Source organism: Lithobates pipiens, unplaced genomic scaffold, assembly GCF_037356315.1.
Source record: "Lithobates pipiens isolate NorthernLeopardFrog02 unplaced genomic scaffold, aLitPip1_a1.2 Scaffold_10, whole genome shotgun sequence".
Taxonomy (NCBI): domain Eukaryota; kingdom Metazoa; phylum Chordata; class Amphibia; order Anura; family Ranidae; genus Lithobates; species Lithobates pipiens.
The window spans coordinates 122745755-122772199 of NW_027507686.1; the positions used below are offsets into that span (position 1 = coordinate 122745755).

The 26445-nt window shown below is 42.0% G+C and overlaps 1 protein-coding gene across 2 annotated transcripts in view; it reads right to left on the reverse strand.

Annotated features, from left to right (window-relative positions):
- Positions 1–5213: 5213 nt before the first annotated feature.
- The window catches only part of PLA2G15 (phospholipase A2 group XV), a 281014-nt gene continuing 259782 nt past the window's right edge, over positions 5214–26445 (reverse strand). Inside the window, exons 5-6 of one of the 2 annotated variants that reach the window (XM_077457905.1) lie at positions 15848–16072; positions 5214–6079 (exon numbers count right to left, since the gene is read on the reverse strand). In XM_077457905.1, coding sequence (XP_077314031.1) covers positions 5568–6079; positions 15848–16072 — 737 coding nt within the window. In that variant the 3' untranslated portion in view covers positions 5214–5567. The remainder of the gene's footprint in view (positions 6080–15847; positions 16073–26445) is intronic. The other variant, XM_077457913.1, reaches the window with a different exon arrangement.

Sequence of the window (26445 nt, forward strand, 5' to 3'; positions counted from 1 at the left end):
AGCCAGAAGATGCAGAAGAGTTGGTGGAGGTGATAACAAAAACCCGTCCTCATCCTCTGTCACCCAGGCTCAGAGTAGTTTGCCTTCCAATGCAGCTGCCAAAGTGGCCTATTCCACCAGCTCCTTGTCCACAGTCACTCCTTCAGTAGCCCCACCATCATGCACGGAGAAGTCCCCCAAACTATTTGACCACAGTGTCGGGAACATGCTGATGGAGGATGCACAGCAATTAGAAGGCTCCAATGTTGGTTCCCAGGTTGAGGAAGGGAGTAACGTGAGCCCAGAGAGAGGGAGTGCCCAAGAAGGACTAGAAACTGGCAGTCATGTTCCCCCAGCCGCAGCATACTGCCAAGTTTGCTCCACTGACGAGGAGGGAGGGGATGATGTGGTCACTGACTCTACTTGGGTGCCTAATAAAAGAGAGGAGGAGGCACAAATCCAACGAGGCACGATGCCCTCTAGGGGGAAGCTTAAAGGCAGCCACCCTAATGCATCACTCCGCAGAGCTCCGCAGGTGCAGGGCATTGCTGACTCCCCAATGAATTTGAAAAGTTCCTCTATGTGGGCCTTTTTTGACAAGTGTGCAGCAGATCGCACCATTGCTGTTTGCAATCTATGTCTGAAGCGTATAAAGTGTGGCCAGAACAGCAGCTGCTTGGGCACCACATGCTTGGCCAGACATATTACGACCTCCCATGCAGTCCGTTAGCAACAGCACTTGAAAGACCCACATCAAAGAAAAAGGCAGACTTCTTCTTGCTCCTCATCTGGTATCTCCAACCCTACTATAACTCCAATTTTTTTCGCAATTTTCCCTACCCCAGTTGCTAAACCAGGAAAAGAAATTCGGTCCCAGCCATCCACATGCTCAGCGTCTAAATACTAGCTTGGCCAAATTGCTAGCACTGCAATTGCTTCCTTTTCAGCTGGCAGACTCTGCCCCCTTCCGTGAATTTGTGGAATGTGCTGTACCTCAGTGGCAGGTTCCAAAACACCATTTATTTTCACAGAAGGCCATTCCAGCTCACTACCGGCATGTGGAAGGCAATATTTTGTTAATGTTGGAGCACACGCTTCGTGGAATAATGGACAGGGCACTTGAAGCAGAACAGCGGGAGGAAGAGGAGGACTTCCTTACCTCTCAAGGCCCCCTTTATCCCGATAACATTCCTGTGGGCCCCCCAAACACACATGAAGAAGAGGAGGATGATTGTGTCAGCATGAGTGTAGAGGATAACACTCAGAAGCAGTCTTCAAGGGATGGTTTTCAGTCCCCAGAAACCCAAGGAGTTGTACGTGGTTGGGAGGAGGTCATTTCTGACAACATCATCCTCAGTGACCCAGAGGACTCGCAATCAAATGCGTCTGAAAACTTACGCTGCATGGCCTCCTTGATTCTGCAAAGCCTGCAAAAGGACCCTAGGATTTGTGGTATCAAGGAGAGGGATCGTTACTGGCTGGCAACCCTTCTTGATCCACGTTACAAGGGTAAGGTTGCAGAATTCATCCTGCCTTCGCAGAGAATGACACATCTTCAGGAGGCTTCGGTCAGTCAGAGGAAGAGCGGTGGAGAAGGTGGCCATCGCCAATGTCTGCATTACATGGTGCAGGAATAACTTGGGGCAAGAGCAGACTTGGAGACCTTTCCAACAGACCATCCACTGGGTTACTGGGTCTTGAGGATGGACTACTGGCCAGAACTTGCTCAATATCTAATTGAGCTACTTGCCCATCCTGCATCCAGAGTTCTTTCTGAACGCACATTCAGTGTTGCTGGAGGGTTTGTAACGGATCATAGAGTGCACCTGTCCAAAGACTCCGTTGGTAGGCTCACATTCATGAAAATGAATCAGTCTTGGATCAGCAGTAGCAAGTATCAAGCACCTGATGATGATGTAACTGATTGCTTTTTCTATGGATGTGGGATCCGTTGAAGACTGCCTATGCTGAGTGACTATCCTGTTCCTCCTCAATTTTGATGATGCTAGCTGATCAACAATATTTTTGGTTTAGGGCACCACCACCACTGCCTAAGGCCCAATTATTCTGCCCCTCTTTAACAGGGGCATGTAATTAGAATTTTTGATCAAATATTTCACAGCAGGACCTGTTCCTTCACCCAACAAGCGTAACTGTGAGGGGTTACAGTGTTGTGGCACCACTACCACCACCACTGGCTAAGGCCCAGTTTTTCTGCCCCTGTTTAACAGGGGCATGTAATTACAATTTTTGATCAAATATTTCACAGCAGGGCCAGTTCCTGCACCCAACAAGCGTAACTGGCATGGGTTACAGTGTTGTGGCACCACCACTGCCTAAGGCCCAATTTTTCTGCCCCTGTTTAATGGGGGCATATAATTACAATTCTTGATATAAAATTTCATAGCAGGGCCCATTCCTGGGCCCAACAAGTGTAACTGAGAGGGGTTACAGTGTTCTGGCACCACCAACACCTAAGGCCCAAATTTCTGCAGAGGATTTAGGGCAGGCTGTATAGTATATATACTTCTGTTCAGAGTATATAGTGCCCGGGGGCCCCCACGTCATTTTTTTTTACATTTGGGTGCAGGTTCCCCTTAATATCCATACCAGACCCAAAGATCCTTGTAATGGGCTGGGGGGGACCCATGCCGTTTTTCTCAATGATTTCATGTATGTTGCTGGGACCCAACAATACATTACAGCCGCAGGCAGTTTTAAATATTTTTATTTAATAATTTTTTCCTTTAGAAACGTCATTTTGCTGTGGTATTGTTCTATACATGGGAAAACTGTGCCACTTTACAGGCATATTATAGACAACCCCCAAGCACGATATTTAAAGGAATATTTCATTTTTATTGTTTCACTTTAAGCATTCCTAAAATCACTGCTCCCAAAAAAAACTTACGTTTTTTAAAACTTTTTTTTGCATTGATACATGTCATCTGGGGCAGCACCCGGGTCCCCAAACACTTTTTAGGGCAAAAACTTGCATACAAGCCTTTACAATTAACACTTGATTTTTCACGTTCATGTGCCATAACGGTGTTCGCATATTCTAAAAAACTTTTTGACATGCTCGGATGTTCTGGTGCGAACTGAACCGGGGGGAGGGGGGGTGAGGGGGGGAGTTTGGCTCATTCCTATCAGGGACCACCAGTGCAGAGCGGGAATTATCAGAAATTACTTGTGACACAGCAGGGATCTCCTGCTGTGTCAGGTACTGTATATGAGAAGACCGATCACTGATGTCCTGCTTTCCGCCGGTATTATGATTGACAGCGCACTGTTCCTATACAGGCGAGACGTCAGCAATCAGTGACCGAATGTCAGGAACCACCACGTCAGGGACCAACAGTGCTGCAAGGCAGGGACCACAAGTGCCGAAAGCCAGTGGCCGCTATTGTCAGGGACCACCAGTGCCACATGTCGGGGGACCACCTCGTCGGGTATCACCAGTGCCGAATTTCAGGAACCACCAGTGTAGTATGTCAGGAACCCCCAGTGCCGCATGTTGGGGACCACCAGTGCCGCATCTCATAGAACACTATGTCAAGAACCACCATGTCAGGGACCACCATGTCAGGGACCACCAGTGCAGAGTCAGGATTATCAGAAATGACTTGTATGACACAGTGGGGATCTCCCACTTTGTCAGGTATTGTATATGAGAACACCGATCACTGATGTCCCATCTCCCACCCGTATTATGATTGACAGCGCACTGTTCCTATACAGGGGGGACGTGGGACATCAGCGATCGGTGTTCTTATATACGATACCTGACACAGTGGGAGATCCTTGCTGTGTCATACAAGTAATTTATGATAATAATCCCGCTCTGCACAGAGATAGCAAGTGGGTGGGCGGCGGCGGGGACAGAAGGGGCTTGACTGTCAGCAGAAGGAGGAGAGAGGAGAGAGGAGGACACCTTCTCCATGGGTGATACAGACTGGGGGCTGTGAGACCCCCTCTGCCCACTGCATGTCTGTTTCCTCACTCCTCGCTTTACAGAGAACTACAAGGGGGCATGTCAGACAACTGGCTGAGGTTACGGGAGGACTAGCAGCCAGCGATCTTACAAGCAGAAAGTCAGCAGGCAAGAACGGTTTTTCAGAAAGTTCAGCAACCTATTGCAGAGGAACTACAGAGCTCAGAAAAACATGGATGACATAGTTGGTGAAGGTAGGAGATCAGCAAAAGGACATAGAATAAAAAATTCATTGGATGGGCAGAGCAGAAAGTCAGTGTCTGACAGTCACCACGCTCTGCTCACTGAAGACAAAAAATGGAGCAATAATCGGCCATGTGATCACTGAATTCTCTGTGTTAAGAGTCAGCAGGGGGACAACTGAAGCATTGGATCAATGTTGTAGCCACATAAGCGAGTATGTACTGTATGTTTATTTTTTAATCCTGCGCTTCCCTTTTAAATTCAGAAGTAAAACAAAATGTGCGTGCACGACTACCAGTGATATATACAATAGATCAAAGCTGTGCCCTTTTCAATTTAAACTTAAATATGGAATGACAATCAAAGGGTTAAATAAAGTTCATAGTAAGCTAAATTCTCTCTGGCCTGAAAGCGGACCTGCACGATTTATGCTGATGTAGTACACCACAAAGCATGGCAGTGCAGTGCAGTGTGGTGAGCTGCAACACAGGTGTTTTGGGTGTTAGGATGCACCACTGAAAATAAGAGGTACTGCAGTGAACTGTGGTAAGTGCAGTCAAATTGTGTTACTGCAACACATATCTCTAGGGGGCCTAAAAGTAGAAGTGATTTGGGTGGCTACAGTTTCATCTGAACAATTCTACTAAGCGGTACTTGCAACACAGCTCCTCCTGGTATTTTTTTTATAACTTTTAGGACTGTATGGGTTCATTGACACCATACATGCATGAAAAATGATGGGAAAACTTGCAGAGACATGAGTTTACATCAGTTTACGTAAGTTTTTATGCACACTGACATCAGTTTTCATGTGCATGTTGCAAATTACTGTGCACAAAAAATCTGCACATGATACCAGTGTTATAGTGTAAACAGGGCACATAGAGAACATTTTTTTTGTGGCCCTTGCAAAACATGTGAAAAAAAACATGGTGTGAACAAAACCTAATGTAAAATAGCAAACTTGGTTTAGCTATTGACGGTGTAAGATGAAGGGCAGCTCCTGTTTGTTTTTCAATTTTGGTATTCGGTCAAAAGATATAAGAAAGAAAACGTATGCGTAGCCAATTCTTTATATATTCTATAATAAAAGTATGGATAAAGGCATGCAGTGACCAAACAGTAAACATTTCTTAAATTATAATGAAATGTGAAAACACCCAAACTATTTCTTTACTAATAACATTTGTCTTCTTCATATGCACAACATAGGTGAAATGTGATGGAAATTGTGCAAAGTACAACTCAAAAAAAAAAAAGGCTTAAAAATGTTTGGGTAAACTGTACAGAAATGAATGACTGGTAATCTTTAAATTTCGTGGTTATGACCACTTAAAAAACAGATGAAAGAGGCTAAAAATCCTTTCAACATACTGAGAAGGCAAATTGCAACATTTTTAAGAGTAGTAGGCTATGTACCTAAAAGGACCGTCTTGATGTAAGATATGGTGGTCATATTTGACAACATTGCAATGTGTTCATTACCCGGCAGCTCCACTAAAGATACTGTCTGTTTCTGCCTGCCCACCCACTTACGACACTGTAAGGCACTTTCTATGTTAACTGTTCCATCTCCAGGTCCATATATTACGTTTGGGTCTTTGTCTGGGAAAGTATCATACTGGAATGAATCAGGAGTGTCGACTTCAGTACCATAAAGACAGTGTACAGGAACTCCAGGAGGTGTAAGAGAAGATATTATTCCCTCTGTTTCTTTCCTCATGACCCAACCTTCTGGAAAGCCAATGTCATTATAAAACTTCTGATAGTCCTGCAGTGTGTAGTTTGAGCTTTGTGTCCTTACAAATACTTTGTCAAAGGACCATGTGTTACTGTATGGAAGTAGCCAACTGGTAGACACTGCTGAGCGCTGCTGGTCTCGAATCCGCAATGAACTGATTACTGGAATTCTGTTGTTATCTCCTATAATGCAGATATTAGGTATAAAAATTACTAAGCCTTTTAAAAGCATTTTTACAAATAAGAAAAAACAGCATTTATTGTGAAAGAAAGTCATTTTAAGCTGAACTCCAAGCAAACAGCTAAAGACAGATGAAAAATGCATGTATGGAGGTAGCCAACAGATTTGTATTTCTGTCCATCTAGTTCTGAGATTTACAGAGCTCAGTCACCCAACACAGCCCTGTCTGCCAGAGGAGGACATATGATGTCTTTCTTCTGCAGTTCATAACACTTACAGATCTCCTCCACAACCCCACCCTGTGAATGGACAGTGAAAGAAGAATCAGCAAACCAAGAAGTTCATCTCCGTCACCCTGTTCTCACCTCCTATCAGCATATCTGCCTGGAGTTCAGCAGTTCACCTCAAAGTATACTGCAACTAAAGGCAAAACTTTTCCCTTTAGTTTTGGATATTAGTTTGTCGGCAGAAGAGTAATAGGAAGGAAAATGAACACTAGTTTTGGTGACAACCAGGGATTCCCTGTTTGGAGAGATTTTCTCACTTCCTGTTTTGGCTATGGGACAGGAAGTGAAGGAAAATCTTCCCAATGGGACACAGAATTCAACAAAATTTAAAATGGGTTATAACCCTTCCATACTCTATCCAAAATGGGGAAAAAACTTTTGTTTTTAGTTCTACTTTTATTATGTACTGTCATGGCAGGAGACAAATCAAAATATCATATATTTTTTATTTAAACTTTAAACTGAATCAGCACTCTCAAAAGAGCATTTCCCCTCCCAAAAGAAATAGGTGACTAAGTTATACCATCCGTAGGCTAAAATCAAGAAGCAGGATCCTGTATTGAAGCTGAATAAACATGAACACTATGGTCATCTTACCCAAAACCAGCTAACAAAGAAAAAAATGTATGTTTCCAAATCCAAGTTACAAAGCTTTCAATTAAAGAAAAGAAGTAGATAAATAAACCCACTGTGTTCAGGGTGAATTTATATCCTTAGGCAACCCCAATGTTGACTCCAGCTGTCTCAATAACTATGATACAAAGTTAAAGTGGAAGTAAACCCATTGATTTAAACAGTTAAAAAAAAAAGGCATCCCGGGAATGCTAACTGCACATTGGCTGTGCTCTCAGCCAAACTATCAAACCATCCAATGGCTGGTGTCATAACGAATCACATGTGCAGCACCATAGCAGTTGAAGATTAAACAGAGGCAAAGATGGCAGCTTCCTTGGCTGAAAACAATAGGGGAGTTTACTTCCACTTTAATGTTTACACCAAAAGGACAAATTAGACACCAATATTGGAATAGTAAATAATTGGAATCATCCAGCTGCTCATATAATTATCAATTGTGTGTGATATTATTTTTATACTAAATGATTATATTTTGTACCAATTACTGAGGATCCCTAAACAGTACAGACATATATTCATATCCCCAAAATATAGATAAATACTCATTATAAAAGAAAACGTATTCCTTCTTTTAACAAAAAAAGTTTAGAACACATTTTCTGTCTTCAGACAAATCCAGTGGCTGAACATGATATTTCCTAAAATTTTTCAGGTAAATCATTAGAATTCCCCAACCAATGGAGAATGAGCCAAAACTTCTGGGCTGAGCTTATCATTTTATGAGCTTATTGTCCCAAAATGGTATAAAGGTTGTGAGGGCCATAGAGAAGGGATCACAGACCTATACACCCCTAGACGATCAAGAAGTCTGCTGATATTTTGACCATTCCCCAGCTTGCTGGAACTTGTGACTGGAACCACTTGATGCACTGAGTGTCACGGTCCCTACCGTGTCTTTTAGATGGCCAGGCGTGGTCGGGCACCAAGTGGCTCTAGGTGGTATTGAACTAATGACTGTTTGTTCGTGCCTCTGTTTCTTTACCTCTGAGCCACACCTCAGTTCTATTCTGCCTGCTTTCCAGCCATGCCTAGTTTTGCATAAAGTACTGTGGGCAATTCTGTTTGTACCTGTCACTCTTAGATCAGCTGTGGCAGGTTACCTAATTAGCTGGGTATAAAACCATGTGTCACTCTGAGGGTTGGGTCAGTTCATTGTCTCTTGTCGCCAAAGGTTCCTGTGTTCTTGTGTTCAAGTTACAGTGTTCCAAGACTGACCCCGGCTTCCGACTCTGGCTTCTATATAGTTTATTCTGACTTCTGGAATCCCTGACTACGGCTTTACCTGCACAATCCTTTGGCAAATTCCTGTCAAGCCCCCATGCACAGATTCACAGCCCAGGTAGCTTATCTCTTTGTTACCGTGGGCTGTGTCTATTTGCAAGGGTGAGACTACATCTCTGCGCCATGATGGACTCCAGCCCTCACACTGAGAGATTGGCAGACATCTTCCCCTTTTAAGCTGTTGGAAAGATATAGATCATACAAATCCTACTTCTCTTTCCTCTCAAAAATTGTAGGGATTATACTTATAGTTTATGTATTGACATTAATGGATTGTCTAGTCGTGTAGTCGTTTTTAGGCGAATTCAGACAAACTTGTTGACATCCATTTAAATTTCTGTGGTTCCAGGGAGAGTTCCATTGCCCATTTAATTTTAGCAGCTCTGTTGGTTTAATATTTAAAATTGACAATATTTTCCTGTTGACTCTGTGAGACATACTTTGGATTCCTTCCGGCCGAAGAAATTCATAGGACTGTTTCCCTAAGGCCGCGTACACACGGGCGGATTGTATGGCCTACTTAGTCCGTCATACAATCCGACGGACAGTCCGTCCTACTTTCGAATGAACGGACTTGACCACACACGGATGCACAAACAGTCCGTCGAAAGCTTGCGCGATGACGTGTACAGCACGTACGACGGGACTAGAAATAGGAAGTCCAATACACAGCAATGCAACCTTTCGCCGTGTAAATCCTTTCTGAGCATGCGCCATTCTTAGTCCGTCCAACTAGCCTACTCACGAGCGGATTGTCTGCTGAAACCAAAGTATGACGGACAGTATTACGGAAATTCCGAAATACTTAGTACGCCAGACTGCACGCTGAAAAAGTCCGCTGAAGCCCACACACGAGCAGACTGTCCGCTGAAATGTGTTTCGACGGACTAAGTTGGCCATACAGTCCGCCCGTGTGTACGCGGCTTAAGTGACAAGGTATATTGTGTTTACCGCACATATTTTTCCAACAGACCAATTTGGGCTTCCCTGAGTAAATTGTAATATTTAGAGATATTGTTTCATTGCCGTGTTGATGTTTTGATAATGTATGTGTGAAATATCAATCAACAGAAAATCTAGTTCTGTATGAAATTGTATTAATATACTTGTTAATGAATAAAGTCAAATTATTTACTTATTCATTTTGTTGGGAAAAATTATACATTGCTGAGAAAACCCCATAAATTAAACTCAGGAAAGGATTGTGGTATGCACTAATTTAACGTAAGGTTGGAGGAACTGAAAAACAAAACACAGATCTTAATTAAGATTTCATACCACACTCACAACATAAAATTGGCAAGCACTTCTGAGATATTTTGTAAGAGGGAATCTTACCATATTACAGAACATACTGGTGATTGTATTTGCATATACATTGTAAAAAATAATGGTTGTATTATAACATGGCTGGTAGTGATAATAAATCGTGTTCATCTAGAAATGGACAGGATGGTGTTCCCGCCCCAGCGGTAGCTACCTCAAGCCAGAAAAGGCTAGTGGGCCTCAGGAAAACTTAGGTAGGGTACTTGTCTATGGTGTGACCGATTTATATTCGCAAATCCCATCGCTTATTTAAAAAACTACAAGAGAAATATCAAAAATGTAAAAAAGAAATAGAAATATTACAAATGAGAGAGAAAAGACCCTGAACCTTTGGCGTGTACTCTGTTCTCTGTACTCTGTTCCTGTCTGCTAGTCACCCTGACCTTTGCCTTATCCCTTTTTTGTTCTAGCCTGCTGCTTCCTTCTCCTGTAGTCTACCGTGAGCATGAGCTGCGAGACCCTAGGGGCCGTGACCTGGAGCCAGACTGCAGCGCAGTCCATCCTCACCACTAGAGGCTCTGGTGAAAACCTGCTGGCTCTTAGACTCCTCTTCCTGGGGAATATATGCTCTAGCTCCCACTGGGATCTGTGTTAGTGATCCAATAGACCTGCTTCCTGAACCTCCCTGGGTACTATCCGCAGCAGTCAGTCCTAGGGTCCACTATCTTAGCATTGCACTTCCGACTCCTACGGAGTGCATCTGTCACCTGGTCACAGGTGACCTGACAGTGTGATATTAATCATATTTATGCTAAATGATTATATTTTATACCAATTACTGGGGATCCCTAAACAGTATAGACATATATTCATATCCCCAAAATATAGATAAATACTCATTATCTGTCCAGTGGCTGAAGATATTACCTAAAATTTTTCAGGAAAATCATTAGAATTCCCCAACCAATGGAGAATGAGCCAAAACTTCTGGGCTGAGCTTATAATTTTATGAGCGTATTGTTCCAAAATGGTATAAAGGTTGTGAGGGCCATAGAGGAGGGATCACAGACACACACACCAGATACACCCCTAGACAATCAAGAAGTCTGCTGATATTTTGACCACTCCCCAGCTTGCTGGACCTTGTAACTGGAACCACTCGATGCACTGAGAGATTGGCAGACATCTTCTCTTTTTAAGCTGTTGGTAAGATACAGAGCATACAAATCCTACTTATCTTTCCTCTCAAAAATTGTAGGGATTATACTTATAGTTTATGTATTGACATTGATTGTCTAGGCCGTGTATTATTATAACCGTGTTTAGAGGAATTCAGACAAACTTGTTGACGTCCATTTAAATTTCTCTGGTCCCAGGGAGAGTTCCGTTGCCCATTTAATTTTAGCAGCTCTGTTGGTTTAATATTTATTTGAAATTGACAATATGTTTCTGTTGACTCTGAGAGACATACTTTGGATTCCTTTATTCAGAGGACTGTTTCCCTGAGCAGCCAGGGATATTGTGTTCTTGAATATAAAGCGTGATTACCGCACATATTTTTCCAACAGACCAATTTGGGCTTCCCTGAGTAAATTGTAATATTTAGAGAGATTGTTTCATTGCCGTGTTGATGTTTTGATAATGTATGTGTAAAATATCGATCACCAGAATATTTAATTCTATATGAAATTGTATTATTATACTCGTTAATTAATAAAGCCAAATTATTTACTTATTAATTTTGTTGGGAGATATTTATACCTTGGTAAGAAAACCCCATAAATTAACAAACTCAGGAAAGGATTGTGGTATGCACTAATTTACCATAAGGTTGGGGTCATTGAAAAATAAAACATTGAAATCTTAATTAAGATTCCATACCACACTCACATGAGTACTTGACATACATTTTAGTGTCCTTGCATACTCTATTGACGTACGAATGCCGATTTTACTGGCAGAAAGTCACATAGCAAAAAATGCAGGTATAGTCTGTACAGTGCTTGCATTTACACAAGTATACTTTTTCTTTTAGCTATAGCATAATCTACTATTCAAAGTGGAGGTGCGGCTAATGTATGTAAGCTAAGCGAAGGGCCACCCCCAGTCAGATACGTTATAAATGCTAATATGTAGAGACATTAAAGGGGTTGTAAAGGTAAATATTTTTTTTTTTGCATTAAGGTGAAAAAACATCTCACAGTGCCGATCACGGGAGCGCGCTCCGCAAGTGCTTTTCACCATGCTAGGGAGCTCACATGAAAGTGAGAAGTACTTGCGGAGGGAAGCAGAGACAGCCGCCGAGGGACCCCAGAAGACCAGGTTCGGGCCACTCTGTGCAAAACAAGCTGCACAGTGGGGGTAAGTATAACATGTTTGTTATTTAAAAAAAAAAATAGCTTTACAACCCCTTTAAAGTGGAACTTTTGTCAGAAAATGAAGTCCTGCTAGATCACTTCAGACTGTCCCCTTTTGCAGGTATAGCTATGTAAAACATTAAAAATAAGTGTGTATACTGTTAAAATCCAGTAATATACTGTCTCACCCTGCTCTGCACATACTCCGTTCCCCCTCTATTTTAGGCAAATTTGTAGCAGCCAATATACTGATAGCCTTAAAGCAGAATTAAACCCTACTATCCTTTAGAGCCAAGGAAGCTGCTGCTGATTGATCTGCAAGTGCCATGGTGCTGCACATGTGATCAGTTATGACACCAGCCATTTGATGGACAGTTTGGTTGCGGACACAAGCAAATGTGACAGTTAGCAATTCCGGCTTTCCAGGGATGCAACAGCTTTTTGAAAAGGTTAAATCGATAAATTTGATTCTACTTTGATTTACTGCTGTTCAGAAATCTGGGCTTCAGCAAAATGGCAGGTTCCAGCAAAAAGAAACAGAAGCAATGCTGGAGGCAATTTACAGCACACACTAATTTTGGTAGCATAATTTTTAACGTGCAATGCAAGTTCCTTGCTTGCTAAATAGCATTCTTTTTTATCAAATTGTTATGGGTAAGGTTCCACTAAGTATTTTTATGGATGTAATTTACTGTTCATATTGGTATTGAATACATAAAGTATCTCACAAAAGTGAGTACACCCCTCAACTTTTTGTAAATATTTTATTCTATCTTTTCATGTGACAACACTTGAGAAATGACACTTTGCTACAATGTAAAGTAGTGAGTGTACAGCTTGTATAACAGTGTAAATTTGCTGTCCCCTCAAAATAATTTAACACACAGCCATTAATGTCTAAACCGCTGGCAACAAAACTGAGTACACGCCTAAGTGAAAATGTCCAAATAGGGCCCAATTAGCCATTTTTCCTCCATGTGACTCAGTGTTACAAGGTCTCGGGTGTGAATGGGGAGCAGGTGTGTTAAATTTGGTGTTTTCGCTCTCACTCTCTCATACTGGTCACTGGAAGTTCAACATGGCACCTCATGGCAAAGAACTCTCTGAGAATCTGAATAAAATAATTGTTACTCTACATAAAGATGGCCTAGGCCAGTGATGGCGAACCTTGGTACCCCAGATGTTTTGGAACTACATTTCCCATGATGCTCATGCACTCTGCAGTATAGGTGAGCATCATGGGAAATGTAGTTCCAAAACATCTGGGGTGCCAAGGTTCACCATCGCTGGCCTAGGCTATAATAAGATTGCCAAGACCCTGAAACTGAGCTGCAGCACGGTATCCAAGACCATACAGCGGTTTAACAGGACATGTTCCACTCAGAACAGGCCTCGCCATGGTCGACCAAAGAAGTTGAGTGCACGTGCTCAGCGTCATATCCAGAGGTTGTATTTGGGAAATAGGCGTATAAGTGCTGCCAGTATTGCTGCAGAGGTTTAAGGGGTGTGGGGTCAGCCTGTCAGTGCTCAGACCATATGTGGCACACTGAATTGAATTGGTCTGCATGGCTGTCATCCCAGATGGAAGCCACTTCTAAAGATAAATGCACAGGAAAGCCTGAAAACAGTTTTCTGAAGACAAGCAGACTAAGGAAATGGATTACTGGAACCATGTCCTGTGGTCTAAGACCAAGATAAAATTATCTGGTTCAGATGGTGTCAAGCGTGTGTGGTGGCAACCACACGAGGAGTACAAAGACAAGTGTGTCCTGCCTACAGTCAAGCATGGTGGTGGGAGTTTCATGGTCTGGGGCTGCATGAGTGCTGCCGCCACTGGAGAGCTACAGTTTATTGAGGGAACCATGAATGCCAACATGTACTGTGACAAACTGAAGCAGAGCATGATCCCCTCCCCTTGGAGACTGGGGCGCAGGGTAGTATTCTAACATGATAACAAACCCAAACACACCTCCAAGATGACCACTGCCTTGCTAAAGAAGCTGAGGGTAAAGGTGATGGACTGACCAAGCATGTCTCCAGACCTAAACCCTATTGAGCATCTGTGGGGCATCCTTAAACTGAAGGTGGACGAGCGCAAGATCTATAACATCCACCAGCTCCATGATGTTGCCATGGAGGAGTGGAAGAGGACTCCAGGGGCAACCTGTGAAGCTCTGGTGAACTCCATGCCCAAGAGTTCACCAATGGTTAAGGCAGTGCTGGAAAATAATGGTGGCCACACAAACAAATTAACACTTTAGGCCCAATTTGGACATTTTCACTTAGGTTTAGACATTAATGGCTGTGTGTTGAGTTATTTTGAGGGGACAGCAAATTGACACTGTTATACAAGCTGTTCACTCACTACTTTACACTGCAGTAAAATTTATTTTCTTCAGTGTTGTCACATGAATAAAATATTTACAAAAATGTGAGGGATGTACACACTTTTGTGAGATACTCTATACTGGGAGTGTGACATAACCAATAAAGATAAGGTTAATTTATATTTGATGCTATACATGAATATGATATAATTTTATTTTCATTTGTTCATGAAATGTTCATGTTAATGAAATGATGTGTTTTTATTAAACTTTTGTGCGGGGTGCCTTAAAGTGTTGCTAAAACCAGGACCCTGTATTCACTATATCTGGCCTCCCACGGTACACAGCACATTGAAATGCAATAGTTTTAGTAAATATAAACAGATAAATACATTTTTCATCAACAGTTAGAGCATTCTTGTGACTTCAATCAGTGTCTGGTTAAAGCCTGTAGGAAGAGACTTCATTCTGCTCTGACTGTCCTATAGGACTGCAGGACCCCTGACCCTAAAAACTATCTAGCAATACACACCAAACCGAACATGTGCAGCTTGTTCCCTAGCCTCTGTTCTATCAGCAGATAGATTGGGGTCTGTGGAAGAATGGGAGGAAGAGCAACCGATCAAACAACTTTTTTACATAATGTAGAGGATTAACCCCTAGGTTCCACAGTGAGTATAACAAGCATGCTTTACTTCATATACAAACTGATTTTACAGTTGTGGATTTATTAACACCAAGTGCTCATTCACAACACAAAAGTCTTCCAGGTCCGTTCAGGATCCTTTTCTGCCTGCACGTTTTTTTAATGCGTTTTACTGCATTCCAGTATAGCATGTTACACTTTTTTCTCTAGAACTGAAAAGCATTGGAACACACTGTGCTGGATTGAACTATTACACTGAAACCCAAATAGTCTACTTTCCATGCTTTTTTGATGCAGAAAAAAAGCACTACACTGTGGTTCAAATCCCAACCACGACGCTACCTGCCTGGAGTTTGCATGTTCTCCCTGTGCCTGCGTGGGTTTCCTCTGGGTACTCCAGTTTCCTCCCACAAACCAAAGACATGCAGGTAGGTTAATTGGCTTCTGTCCAAAATTGGCCCTAGTATATGAATGGAGACCTTGGATTGTGGGCTCCTTGAGGGTAGGGACCAATATGAGTGTGTAATGTATAGGGATGGGGAAAATTGTAGACACTCAGGTTGAACTGGATGGACTGGTGTCTTTATTCAACCTTACTAACTATGAAACTAACTATGAAACTATGAAACTGTGGTGTGAACGGGCCCTTAAAGTCCACTGAATGTTTGTGCTGTTTGTACTTGTGACACAGATTGTTTTTTTGTTTTTTTTACGGATCTAAATGTGACACTAGATATTTTCTCCCCTTTGTGTACAGGTTCAATGAAAGCAACAGGCTGCATTCAGATCATTAAAAAAAAAAAAAAAGGCAAAACACCTATAATGGTGGTGTGTTTTGGCACCAGCGTACAAGAGACCTTAAAGACACATTTTAAATTACTGCTGAGTGCCCATGCCAGTTTAGCTGTTATTTGAATAAATGTTATGTGTACTTTAGAGCAGGTGTTAAATAATTAAATTTCATACTGACCTGAAGCAAGAACTCGCATTGTTTTAGAAACTCCACCCCAAGGAGCACCAAGAGCCACAAAAGAATGAATGTATTTTTCCTTCCAGTTTTGGGTCTGGTGGTTGAGGAAATAAAGTGTATACAGGTTTCCCATGCTGTGTGCAATGAGTGCCACGGGGCTCTTGTAGGTTTCAAACATAGTTTCTATGAGCTTCTGTAAAGCTTCAAAGTATTCAGTGTTTTCATCTGGATAACAGAAAATATAATTCATTTATCAGTACTTGGATTCATTATTTAACCTGTTCTCTCCCTTACTTTCTATTGTTCCCTTTTTAGGAACACAATGGATGCAACAGCTATACTGTTAAATTTTCTTGTCCACCACTGCATCTCTCTTTAGTCATGACTTCCTGGATATTGAACCAGAACATACTGTTTTCTCCATCATAATAAGAGCTCTTAGAAATGCTAATAATCACTTTTCTCTGGGTTGAACTGGATAGACTTGTGTCTTGCGTCAACCAGATTAACTATGTAATCACGATTTTAACTGTAAGCAAGTCTGTTGGGATTTTGTCAAATAACATTTGAGAACTCTGCATTACAGTAAAATGGGGTTATAGCTATGCAGTAGAAATGCACCTTTTAGCAGGTGCACGGTAGTGCCATTAATTATTGGAATTCAGTGCAGCGTGTTTTTGGAAAAGAGTCTATTACAAGTTTCTTGTGCATAAGTCAGCTCAATTTATATTAATCAGCTACTCTACATGCAGGACCATTTTTAAGGCAGGGCAAAAGGAGCAGCTGCCCTGGGCCTCATCATTGTTGTGGGGCCCAAAGCAGCTGCCTCATACTTGCCAACTATCCCAGTTTAAATTCCCTTATCCCTTGAATTTTTAGTCCTCTGCTGTGTCTCAGTGTAAAGTTCTGTTGCTGCTGCCCAGCTCTGCCCTTTTGCCATGTACAGATGACCTGCAGACCCTGTGTTCACATGTAAATAGCCTGCATTGATATGTAAATAGCGGCTGCATTAATATGTAAATATTAACGGACCGCTGCATTGATATGTAAATAGAGGCGGCATTCATATGTATATCATGTCCCCCTAAGGTCATATCTACCATCACTTCTGCTGAATGCTGCCCACTGGGGAGGTAAAGGAGCATGCTTGAAAGTGCTGCCTACAACTATAGTCATTAAGCCTAACATCAGCCTGTTCTGCAAAAGTAAAAATTGGAGGTGGAACCCTTCTTCAAAATAACATGGTGTTACAGCACCCTGAATTTTGGTTAATGTTCATTAACAATTAAAGTGGATATAAACCCGAAAAATTATTTATTTTTTGATGTCATAATGTAGAGTATAAGATTCCCTATTATTTGAGCCCAGTCTTGCCACAAAGAGTTAATCCAGCTCTGAGCAATCCTTTTATTGTTCAGTTAGATAAATCTTGACAAACAGAGAAAAACGTTGTCAAATCCTCCCCCTTGCTGTGAGTGACAGGTGATTTACATATCTCATGCACTAGCCTAAGAGACATGCATTATTTTTTAATTCCCTCCCACTCCTTTATTCTGCTGCTCTGCCAGGATTGGATGTTCCCCACCTCAGCATAATTGGGCATGCTCAAGTCATGTGGTTACTTTCCTGTCTTTTCACTGGATGTTAAAGATCATAGCAGAAGTTCAGTGTAAGAAATACACAGGAAAAAAAATGCATATTGACAAGAGGTGTGTAGAGGTGGGCTGGGAGTCTACTGACATCACAACTCCACCCACCAAGCTCCAGACAACAGACCCACCCACAGAATATGCAGTTTTTCGGTTCTCATAACAGACAGAGGGGAGACATTTGACAGGTAGGGATACATGCAGGAGGCATGTATACCCTTATAGATAACCCCTATGGCAGTAGTTTAGAAAGGATGACATTGGGTTTACATCCACTTTAATGGCACTGCTGTGTATCTACTAAAGGGCAGCATGTTTCTGTGGAGTCAGGAAAGCGATTTTGCATGTATTTCCAACACACACAAATGTGAATGCAAGCTAAATGTCTCAGTTACATTGGTAGTCAGTGTAAATCCCTCTTCACATTGGTGGTTACTGTGAATGCTCCTATTACATTAGTGGTCAGTGTAAATCCCCATTACATTGATGGGCAGTATAGAAAATCCTCTTTATATTGATTTAAAAAATCCAAACTTGCATTTGTGGTCAGTTTTGAATCCTCTCTTACATTGATGGTCCATTTAGAAGCCCCCTTTAAATTGGTGGTGAGTGTAAATCCCCCTTACATTGGTGGCCAGTGTAGAAATCCGAATAGCAGGATATGTGCGCTAAACCCAATAAACAAACAAGACAGTGTGTATACCACTGTTACTGATCAAATCAATATTTAACTGGGCAGTATTGCCACTGATCACACCCCCCCTCCCCCTGCATTGCCACTGATCCCAGTAGTCTTAGGATTCCTAGGAGTTGTTCCTCTATTGATGGGACCCCTCACCTCCCCAGTCCATGGTGTACAGGCAGTGAAGAGTCAATGTGCTGTAACCTTTAGCAACCAATCAGTGAGCAGTAATGCTGTGCATTAATCTCTTGCAACCAATCATTGAGCAGTAAGGATATGCAGTAACCTCTAGGAACCAACAGTGAGCAGTATTGAAAGCAGAAGTCATGTGCTGTAACCTCTAGAAAATAAACAGTGAGCCATAATGCGTGCTGTAACCTCTAGCAACCAGGCAGTGAGCGGCAATCGCTGCCTGATCTGATTAAGTAAACAGATTTTGAGTCTGGCTGCTATTTATTGTATGTTTTAAAGCATGTGGAGAGCGAAAGTGAATGGAAGAGGGGGACCAAGAAAATGTTTGCCCAGGGTCCAGTCAATATTAAAGACGGCCCTGTCTACATGCGACGTGCAGAAATGTGCCTGTGCTTGGTCACACCTGTACCAGTGCGATGTGAACCAAGCCTAGAGTTTAATAGAAACCAAAATAAAAAACAGAAAAATCAGCACAAAGGACTTAACTTGCAGTTTGTAAGTAGTGTCCCTTGTGCTGAATGTGTTCTTTTAGAAATCCTCCACCGCCCATGCCCCCTTACCCACATAATCTTCCAGTAATGTGGGGGTTATTACAACTAAGGGTCTCTCATAGGCTCCAATCAAGAGCCCGACTATGCCAGTCCCCTCCGCCATCCACAGCAGCTATAAAGCTTCTCTGAATGAAACAGGATCTAAGGACGTTGGATGAACAGGTGAGTTATAGTTCCTTCCCGTCCATTCATAGATCACATCCCATTTAAACAGCTGGGCATAAAGGGCAGGCATAGTCAGGCACTCTTGATGAGAGTGTGTAACGGCCCCTTAAGACTCATTACATGATCATGGTTTTTCGTTGCTCTGATCTCATTTTTTTAAAAAAGAGAAACAACAAATTGTCTTTGTTGAAGGCATGATTTGTAATGTGTACTATACATAGTGTTTGCACACACAACACACACACAAAACTAAATTTAGTCACACACAAATCTTTGGTTGTTGTAAAGTGTATGTGCAGTCCAGTGGCGGCCGGTGGCAATTTTCTTTGGGGGGGGGGGGGGGGTGGCGGCAAACAGTACCACACCACCACACCATATTACCACACCACACCATATTCATTCACTGTTGTAACACCTGGGTGGGCTCATGGTGCAATGCTCTGTGCCACAAGCCCACATATTTTGAAGCCCAATCAGGTGCTCCAAAAAAACACCACCTCCACTGTAATTCAGGCACCCGGTGTTTTTTTTTTTTTGAAGCATGTGATTAGAGCCAGAGGCTCTAATAGGCTTCAAAAAAGGCTGGGCTTGGGGCATAGAGCACACCCACTTGTGTGACAATAGCGAATTAATATTTGCCATTATCTCCCTCATTCTCCTACCGTCCAATCATGAAGCCCCTATTGGCCAGGGAGTCTTAGGACTTAGGGAGGATGATGTTAGTTTGTGTCGTCAATCTCCCCCCCCCCAAAAAAAAATTTTTTTGAGCACCGGCCGCCACTGCTGGTCAGCATATTTAACTGGGCAGGATTGAATTTTAATTGTGATCCATTCCATCCTGCCCTAACTATCAGAATAGATTGTGAATGAATGAATATTTCCTATTTGAATAATGCTGTGGTCTGTGAGGTGGGACTTGGGAGGTTTGGACTCTTCCTGTAGGGTTGACTAGGTGGGATTGAATGACAATTAGGATGTAGTCCATCACACCCACAGTCAGAGCTGTGAAGGACGTTACATCAAGGCTAAAGAGGGGTGTGTTTTAGGCTAGAGATGCAGCAGGAAGTGGCTGTGGAAGGGTCTCAGTCTAATGAAGGCTATACAGAATGACATATTTTTGCTAAACAAGCGAAAAAAGAATGAACATTTTTAAAGAAACAAACAAAAGTTCACACAGAAGCTAGCTTTAACCACTTGCCTACTGGGCACTTAAACACCCCTCCTGCCCAGACCAATTTTCAGCTTTCGCTCACACTTTGAATGACAATTACTCAGTCACACTGTACCCAAATTAATTTTTTTGTCCTTTTTACCACAAATAGAGCTTTCTTTTGGTGGTATTTGATCACCTCTGTGTTTTTTATTTTTTGCGCTATAAATGAAAAAATAACAAAAATTTTATAAAAAATAACACATTTTTCTTTGTTTCTGTGATACAATTTTGCAAATTATTAATTTTTCTTTATAAATTTTGGCCACAATTTATACTGCTACATATCTTTGGTAAAAAATAACCCAAATTAGTGGATATTATTTGGTCTTTGTGAAAGTTAGAGAGTCTACAAGCTGTGGTGCGAATCGCACAAAATTGATCACATCTGATGTACTGGTGGCCTCATTTCTTGTGACCCGAACAAGCCAGGAAAGTATAAATACCCCCCAAATGACCCCTTTTTTTTTGATGTTGTCATTTTTTCCCACAATTCTTTGCAAAATGAAGATTTTTTATTTTATTTTAATTTTTTCCACAAAATTATCATTGTAATAGGTTATTTCTCTCACGTGGCATGTGTAAACCACAAATAATGCCCCAAAATACATTCTGCTACTCTTCATGAGTATTACGATACCACATGTGTGGGACTTTTCCACAGCCTGGCCACATAGAGAGGCCCAACATGCAGGGAGCGTCATCACGTGTTCTAGGAGCATAAGTTACACATCTAACTTGTTGACTACCTATTACACTTTTGAAGGCCCTGGAGCACCCGGACAATGACACGTGACACCGACATGTCACTGATGACAGGTGGCACTGATGACAGATACCACTAATACGTGGCACTGATGACACGTGACACTTACAGATGGCACTAATATGTGGCACTGATGACAGATGCACTTATACGTGGCACTGATGACACGTGGCACTGATGACAGATGGAACTAATACGTGGCACTGATGACACGTGACACTGATGACAGATGGCACCGATACCTGTCATTGATGAAACATGACACTGGTAACAGATGGCACGTGACACTGACAGAAGGCACTGATGACATATGGCACTGATACGTGGCACTGATGATTGATGGCACTAATATGTGGCACTGATGACACGTGACACTGATGACAGATGGCACTTATACGTGGCACTAGGGACAGGTGGCACTGATGACAGGTGGCACTGGGGACAGGTGGCACTGGGGACAGATGGCACTGGGGACAGATGGCACTGGGGACAGATGGCACTGGGGACAGGTGGCACTGGGGACAGGTGGGCACTGTATTTTTATTTATTTATTTTTTACACTGACCGCTGCAGAGATGCAGCGGTTCATCTCTCCCTCCTCACAAGCTGTCTGTGTGAGGAGGGAGAGCGGCGATGAGAGATGATCTCATATGAGATCATCTCTCATTGGGCACACCGATCACGCTGTAAACGGCCACTGTGATTGGCCATTTACAGTGATCTGTGACTGGCTGTGTCCGAGGGACACGGCCAGCACAGAACTTCCCCAATGCGTGCCAGCCCCAGAAAAATTTGCCCCCATAATGACCAGACCATTTTTTATGATATGGCACTGCGTCACTTTAAGTGACAATTACACGGTCATCAACGCTGTACCCAAACAAAACTGATGTATTTTTTTCCCACAAATGGAGCTTTCTTTTGGTGGTATTTGATCACCTCTGCGGTTTTTATTTTTTGCTCTATAAACAAACACATACCGACAATTCTGAAAAAAATATTTTTTTTACTTTTTATTATAATACATATCCAAAAAAAAATATATATAAAATGTATTTATCACCAATATATATTCTTCTGCATGTATTTGGTAAAAAGAAAAATCCAATAGACGTATATTGATTGGTTTGTGCAGAAGTTATAGCGTCTACAAAATAGGGGATAGATTTATGGCATTTTTATTTTTTTTGTTTACTAGTAATGGTGGAGAGTTGCAATTTTTAGAGAGACTATGACATTGCGACAGACGGATCGGATACTTGACACTTTGGTGGGACCATTGACATTTATGCAGCGATCAGTACTATAAATAGCCACTGATTACTGTGTAAATGTCACTGGCAGGGAAGGGCTTAACACTAGGGGCGATCAAGGGGTTAAGTGTGTTCCCTGGGTGTGTTCTAACTGTAGGGGTATGGGCTCACTGGAATGTAACAGAGATCACTGTTCACCAGTGGTGGCTGGTGCTCAATTTTGTTTTTGGAGGGGGGGGAGCAAACTGAAAAATTCTGAAAAAAAACCCCATCAATTACAGCCTCACTGTACCATCAATCGCAGCCACTGTGCCTATCAATTGCCGCCACTGTGCCATCAAACGCAGCCACTGTGCCTATCAAGCGCTTACAACAACCTGCATGGACCAACGTACAGGTAAGTCGATTCACGCAGGAGAGCCGGCCTGCCACGGTATATCTGCGTGAGCTGGTCAGCTAGTGGTAACAAAAGATAAAAGATACAGATTATACTCACAAATCAGAGTAGATTGGTAGCGTATCATAAATACAGAAACTAAAAGTCCACCCGCTAGTCTCATAGGACCATACTGATTACAAGACCATTTGATGTGTTTTGGTGACTTACCCACTTCCTTGGCTCTGAGGAAGGGGGGAGGTGAGTCCCCCAAAACGCGTCAGTTAGTACCGTCACCCGTTTGGTCCTATGAGGCTAGAGGGCTGACTTCTGTATTTATGATATGCTACCAATCTACTGTGGTTTGGAGGTATAATTTGTATATTATCTTTTAATAAAGTACTATTGATAATGCACTAGGCATTTGCGCCCTTTTCTTTTTTGTTGCTAGCTATGGGAAAGTTTGAGATTTAACCACCTCCTGCCCAGGCCTATTGTAAAATGATGACTGGATGGGAGCACTTTTATCACAGTAGGACATAATATGATGTCTCACGTCCTCCCACTAGCATGCCCCGTGCGCACTCTAGAGAACGTGCAACTGCGCAATCTGTCAACCGCTTGTACTGGGCCGGCCCCAGTACCATGTAACCAATTACAGAGATCACATACCAAGCCAATCATATTCCTGGCATTTCATTGTGTACTATTGTGACCTCGGTGATTGGTCATATTGGCCAATCACAGAGGACCTTACCATGTGATAGCTGTGGCCAATCACAGAAATCCCAATAGTACAGAATGGCACGAGTGGATGCCATAAACAAAAATGATTGTTTATAACAGTGATCAGATCATCACTGTAATAAGCAATCATATGGAAAAAAAATCCTGATTACCTTCCCAGAGCAGTACAGAAAAAAACAAAACTGTCACCAGTCAGTGTCCCTGGTTGCCGGTACACCAGCCATATGAGGATGTTGTAGTGACAATATGTAAAAAAAAGTGAAAAAAAACCCCCCACAAATTTTATGTTTATGTTTCAAAAAATTGTGACAAAATATTACAACTTCTAAAAACTCACCATGCCTCTTACTAATAGGCTACAGTGCACCCAAAAAGTATTCAGAGCACTTCACCTTTTTCCACATTTTGTTATGTGTTATATTATGTGTTATTTTGTTATGCCTTATTCCAAAATGGAATTAAAATAATTAATCTCCTCAAAAAAAAAAAAAAATCACATGTACATAAGTGTTCACAGCCTTAGCTTAATACTTTTTTGAGTCACCTTAGGCACCAATTACAGCCTAATTTTTTTTTTGGGTTCTTTCTCTCTCACTTGCTCCTTCCATAGACTTAAGATGGAGACCCCTGGGTCCCACTGGACGCTCCAAAAGAAAAAGGGGAAATTCAGGTACTAGAAGGAAGCTATGGTATTAATTAATGTAGTCACTTATAATGTAAGGGGACTAAACACAAAAAGGAAAAGATTCATGATAAATAATGAACTGCAATTTTTGGAAGCAAGCATAGTATGCCTTCAGGAGACGCATATAATGCATACTGCGGGTATAAGACTAAATTCGGCTCATTTCCCGGTATGGTTCTATGGGGATTCCCCCTCCCCGTATTCTAGAGGAATAGCAATTGGTTTTAGTAGAACAACGAGGTTTGAATTGGAGGAGCGACTCGTGGACCCAGAGGGAAGGTATTTATGCATAAGAGGCAAATTGTTTAATATGAAATATACGATTGTAAATGTATATGCACCGAATAAGAACCCAGATACGTTCTTCAAGAAAGTGTTAAAGAAAATAGAAGGTTTTAAAGAGGGAAAACTGATGATAGCAGGGGACCTAAATTGGAGCATTGACCCCAAGGTGGACACTTCAGGAGGGGGGAATCGAACTTCGGAGCAGAGACATAGAGCGTTCCTAAAAGCTTTGGCAACCTGGCAATTACAAGATGCCTGGAGGGTAACCCATTTGAGGGAATGAGACTACACCTGTTTCTCCCCGGTCCATGGCTCCTTTTCCAGGATAGACTATATTTTTCTGGAACATCAATTACTAGCGGCACTTAAAAAGGCAAAAATAAAAACAATAACTCTGTCAGACCATGCACCAGTAAGAATACAGCTAGAGATAAAGGAAGCCTCTGGACCGGGTCTAACTGGAAGCTTAATGAATCACTAATACAAGACCAGGAGTCAGTAAATATGATTGAGCGGGAGTTGGAACAATTTTTTTTATTGAATGATACCCCAGAAATATCTAGCTCAATATTATGGGAAACACATAAGGCCGTAATAAGAGGGGTATTAATAGGGATTGGAGCAGGGAAAAAGAAAGTAAGGGAGAAAAGGAAAATCCAATTATATGACGAAATCCGGACACTAGAGCAGTGTGCGAGACCAAAAGGGATCCCGGAAAGACAGGATTTGATAATAAAAAGGAAGGAACTAGCAAGGATAGCTATCAGTGGGGAAACACGTCAGGTAAATGGATGGCAAGAAGGGTAAAGGAAAAAAAGAGCAGAACTTTTATCTCAAAAGTAAGAGACATGGAAGGGGAGGTACAAATTACGTCACCAAACATAGCAAAAACATTTCATGCATATTATAGTGCCCTTTATAATATAGGACAAACAGTTAAAGGGGAGGGTGGTTCACGAAAGGAAATAAGGGAGTACTTGAGGTTGTTAGATCTACCTAGGATCACGCAAGAAGAAATGGAAGCGTTAGAAGTCCCTATATTAAGAGAGGACGTGGAGAGAGCAATTAAAAATACAGCTCCAGGAGGATGCCCAGGCCCTGATGGGTTCCCCATTCTATATTACAAGAAGTTTTGCAAGCAGTTAGCACCTAAATTGTGTGACTATTTTAATGCGGTAGGGAAAGGAGAAATGTTCAGAGAAGAGACACTCCTGGCACATATAGCTTTGATCTTGAAAGAAGCAAAGGATCCCATGGCAGTTGAAAGCTAAAGACCAATTTCATTACTGAACTCAGATATCAAATTGTTTGCAAAAATGATCGCAGAACGATTGAAGCTCTATCTGCCGGAATGGATACAGAAAGACCAGGTGGGGTTTATTCAAGGGAGAGAGGGGAGAGATAATGCACTTAAATCTATAATGTTGATACAGGAAGCTATCAGGCAGGGAAACCCTACTGTCCTTATGTCAATAGATGCTGAAAAGGCATTTGACAAGGTCAGTTGAGAATTCCTCTTTGAGACCCTGAAACAAAGGGGGATTGAAAAGAGGATGATGGGGTTGATCGAAGGCCTCTACTCCCGTCCCAAAGCTAGAATAAGAATTAATGGGACCTTGTCCGGCCCCCTCGATCTTTTTAATGGGACAAGACAGGGTTGCCCACTATCCCCGCTCTTGTTCATATTGACGTTAGAACCCCTTCTGGCAGCAATAAGGAGGAACCAAGACATTCAAGGAATATGGGTTGGAGGGAGAGAGTATAAGAATGCCGCCTTTGCTGACGATCTGTTGCTCTATATTTCTAACCCCAGAATCTCCATACCGGTAATTATGAAGGAGTTGATAGAATTTGGAAAGTTCTCAAATTTTAAAGTAAATATGGCTAAATCTGAAATATTAAATTTAAATTTACCCAAAGAAGATCAGAGGGCAATCCAAACTAAACTCCCTTTTAGATGGTGTAAGGGAGAACTCGGATACCTGGAAATAAAGCTGACAGCAAGAATGGAACAACTATTCGAGGCTAACTACATTC